The sequence below is a fragment of the Echinops telfairi genome, unplaced genomic scaffold, assembly GCF_000313985.2.
Source record: "Echinops telfairi isolate 266 unplaced genomic scaffold, ASM31398v2 ScPeMD7_7457;HRSCAF=8495, whole genome shotgun sequence".
In the NCBI taxonomy this organism is placed as follows: domain Eukaryota; kingdom Metazoa; phylum Chordata; class Mammalia; order Afrosoricida; family Tenrecidae; genus Echinops; species Echinops telfairi.
This window is the reverse complement of record NW_022111357.1, coordinates 45,470,080-45,472,066: the sequence shown is the minus strand read 5'-3', so window position 1 is coordinate 45,472,066 and position 1,987 is coordinate 45,470,080. Positions and strand designations below refer to the sequence as shown.

The following is a 1,987-nucleotide window of genomic DNA, read 5'->3' as shown; positions in this document are numbered from 1 at the left end:
AAATGTGCTTTACACAATTGATGTATGTCTGGATTGTGATAAGAATTGTATGAGCCCCTAATAAAACGATTAAAGAGAGAGAGAGAGAGAGGTTGACCTCTGTCAAGGAGAAGGGATGTCACAGGAGACTTGGCCTGACTTGTCCCCACCATCTCCCCCTCCTGCAGAGCACTGCAGCAGCCCCCAGTCCTGTGATGGGGAGCCTGGCCCCCAACGATGCCATGGCCCCTGGCTTCTTCCAGGTATGACTGAGGCCTGGAGTCCCCAGCCAAGCGTGGGTCATGGCAGACAGGAATGGCATGTGAGGAGTCCTGAGGTTGGCCACTTGGGATTAGGGCAGGAGAGCAGGGTCTGGGACAGAGAATCCGACCACTCAGCCTCCTGCATCCTTGGTACCCCTGCCCCTGCCCTAGTAAGGCTGCAAAACACACTGAGGCAACCGGGGTGACCACGCTTCCCCCAACCCTTCTGGTTCTGTTATCCTACGGCTCCCCCAGCTCTCAGCCCCGCTCCCCCAACATTTCTATGCTGGGCCTCAGGGTCAGACAGGATGCTGAGCCCGCCGCCCACACACCACCTTCCCTGCCCACTGTGCCCCAAGCACCAGGTGCTCTGCTCACCTGGAGAAGAGACTGTTAGACTTGGGGGTCCTTTTGAATAGGAACAGGGTAGTGTGGGGGTGGTTAGGGGGAGGCGCTGACCCCCCACCCCCCTCTTCCAGCCCTTCATGTCACCGCGGTTCCCAGGGGGCCCCCGGCCCACCCTGCGGATGCCGAGTCAGGTGAGAGAGGGATGGGGGGTGGGGGACCCAAGGCTGGGGGCACTGGGACACCCTGGGCTCAGTGCTGCCCCTCCCTCTGCAGCCTCCAGTAGGGCTTACAGGCTCCCAGCCCCTCCTCCCTGGTGCAATGGACCCCACCCCTCGGGCACAGGGTGAGTAAGGAGTACTAGCTGGTGTCACCGCCCCCACCCCTCAGCACCCCAACTCCACCACCTCCCCAGTCTGAGTGCCCGGCCCCTGTTCTTTCTCCCAGGACATCCCAGCATGGGTGGGCCAATGCAGCGGGTAACGCCTCCCCGGGGCATGGCAGGAGTTGGGCCTCAGGTAAGGCTAACCTGGGGGCCATGGTGGGAGACAGTTTGAGGTGTGACCCCTCCTAGGTGCCACCACCCCTCCTCATTGACCCTTCATCTTGGCAGAGCTATGGAGGTAGCATCCGGCCCCTGCCCAGCCCCCTCACTGGCCCTGGACTGCCTACCTTGAACATGTAAGACCCGCTGCCTGGACACAGTACACCCGTCCACTCCGGTGGAGGAGTCCTGTGACACTGCAGTGGCACGCCTTGGGTGGGGAAAGAGGCCTAGAGCTGTGGTCAGCCACTTCCATTTGGGTGCATGTGGAGGGTGGGGGTTGATCTCTGGAGGGCGAGGTTCTGTGCCCCTAGCCTGAGCCCATGGTCTGTCTCTTCTAGGGGCCCAGCAGTCCGAGGCCCATGGGCCAGTCCTAGTGGCAACTCGGTGAGTCCCAGGCTAGGTGGGTGGGGGGCTGGGGTTTCCCACCCCTGATGGGCCATCACTCAAGGCTGACTCTCCGTGCAGGTCTGCTACTCCTCAGCCTCTCCCGGCAGCTACACAGTGAGTGTCCCTGGCTCGGGTCGGGGGTGGCTGGTGAGGGAGCTTTCTCACCTCCCCATCTGCCTCCTGTACAGGGACCCCCTGGAGGTGGGCCCCCCGGAACACCCATCTTGGCCAGCCCTGGAGGTATGCCTGGGGAGACAGGGCTTGAGGGAGGAGGCCCCTCCCCATGACCTCACCCCTTGACCCCACCCGCTGTCTTCCCAGACTCCAACTCCAGCGAGAGCATGTACACCATCATGAACCCCATTGGGCCTCCAGGCCGGGCAAACGTGAGTGCGGACCTGCTGCGAGGGGGCGGGGAAGTGGGCTCTGGACTGCAGCCTGAGGTCATGCTGCCCCCCCCCACCCC

General features: G+C 62.8%; 1 protein-coding gene across 1 annotated transcript in view; it reads left to right on the top strand.

Moving 5' to 3' along the window:
- SSBP4 (single stranded DNA binding protein 4) overlaps positions 1–1,987 on the top strand; it is an 18,766-nt gene that overhangs the window by 15,334 nt on the left and 1,445 nt on the right. Inside the window, exons 8-16 of the mRNA XM_045299245.1 lie at positions 168–242; positions 722–781; positions 864–933; positions 1,035–1,105; positions 1,201–1,268; positions 1,473–1,518; positions 1,600–1,635; positions 1,710–1,761; positions 1,843–1,964. Of these exons, the coding sequence (XP_045155180.1) occupies positions 168–242; positions 722–781; positions 864–933; positions 1,035–1,105; positions 1,201–1,268; positions 1,473–1,518; positions 1,600–1,635; positions 1,710–1,761; positions 1,843–1,964 (600 nt within the window). The remainder of the gene's footprint in view (positions 1–167; positions 243–721; positions 782–863; positions 934–1,034; positions 1,106–1,200; positions 1,269–1,472; positions 1,519–1,599; positions 1,636–1,709; positions 1,762–1,842; positions 1,965–1,987) is intronic.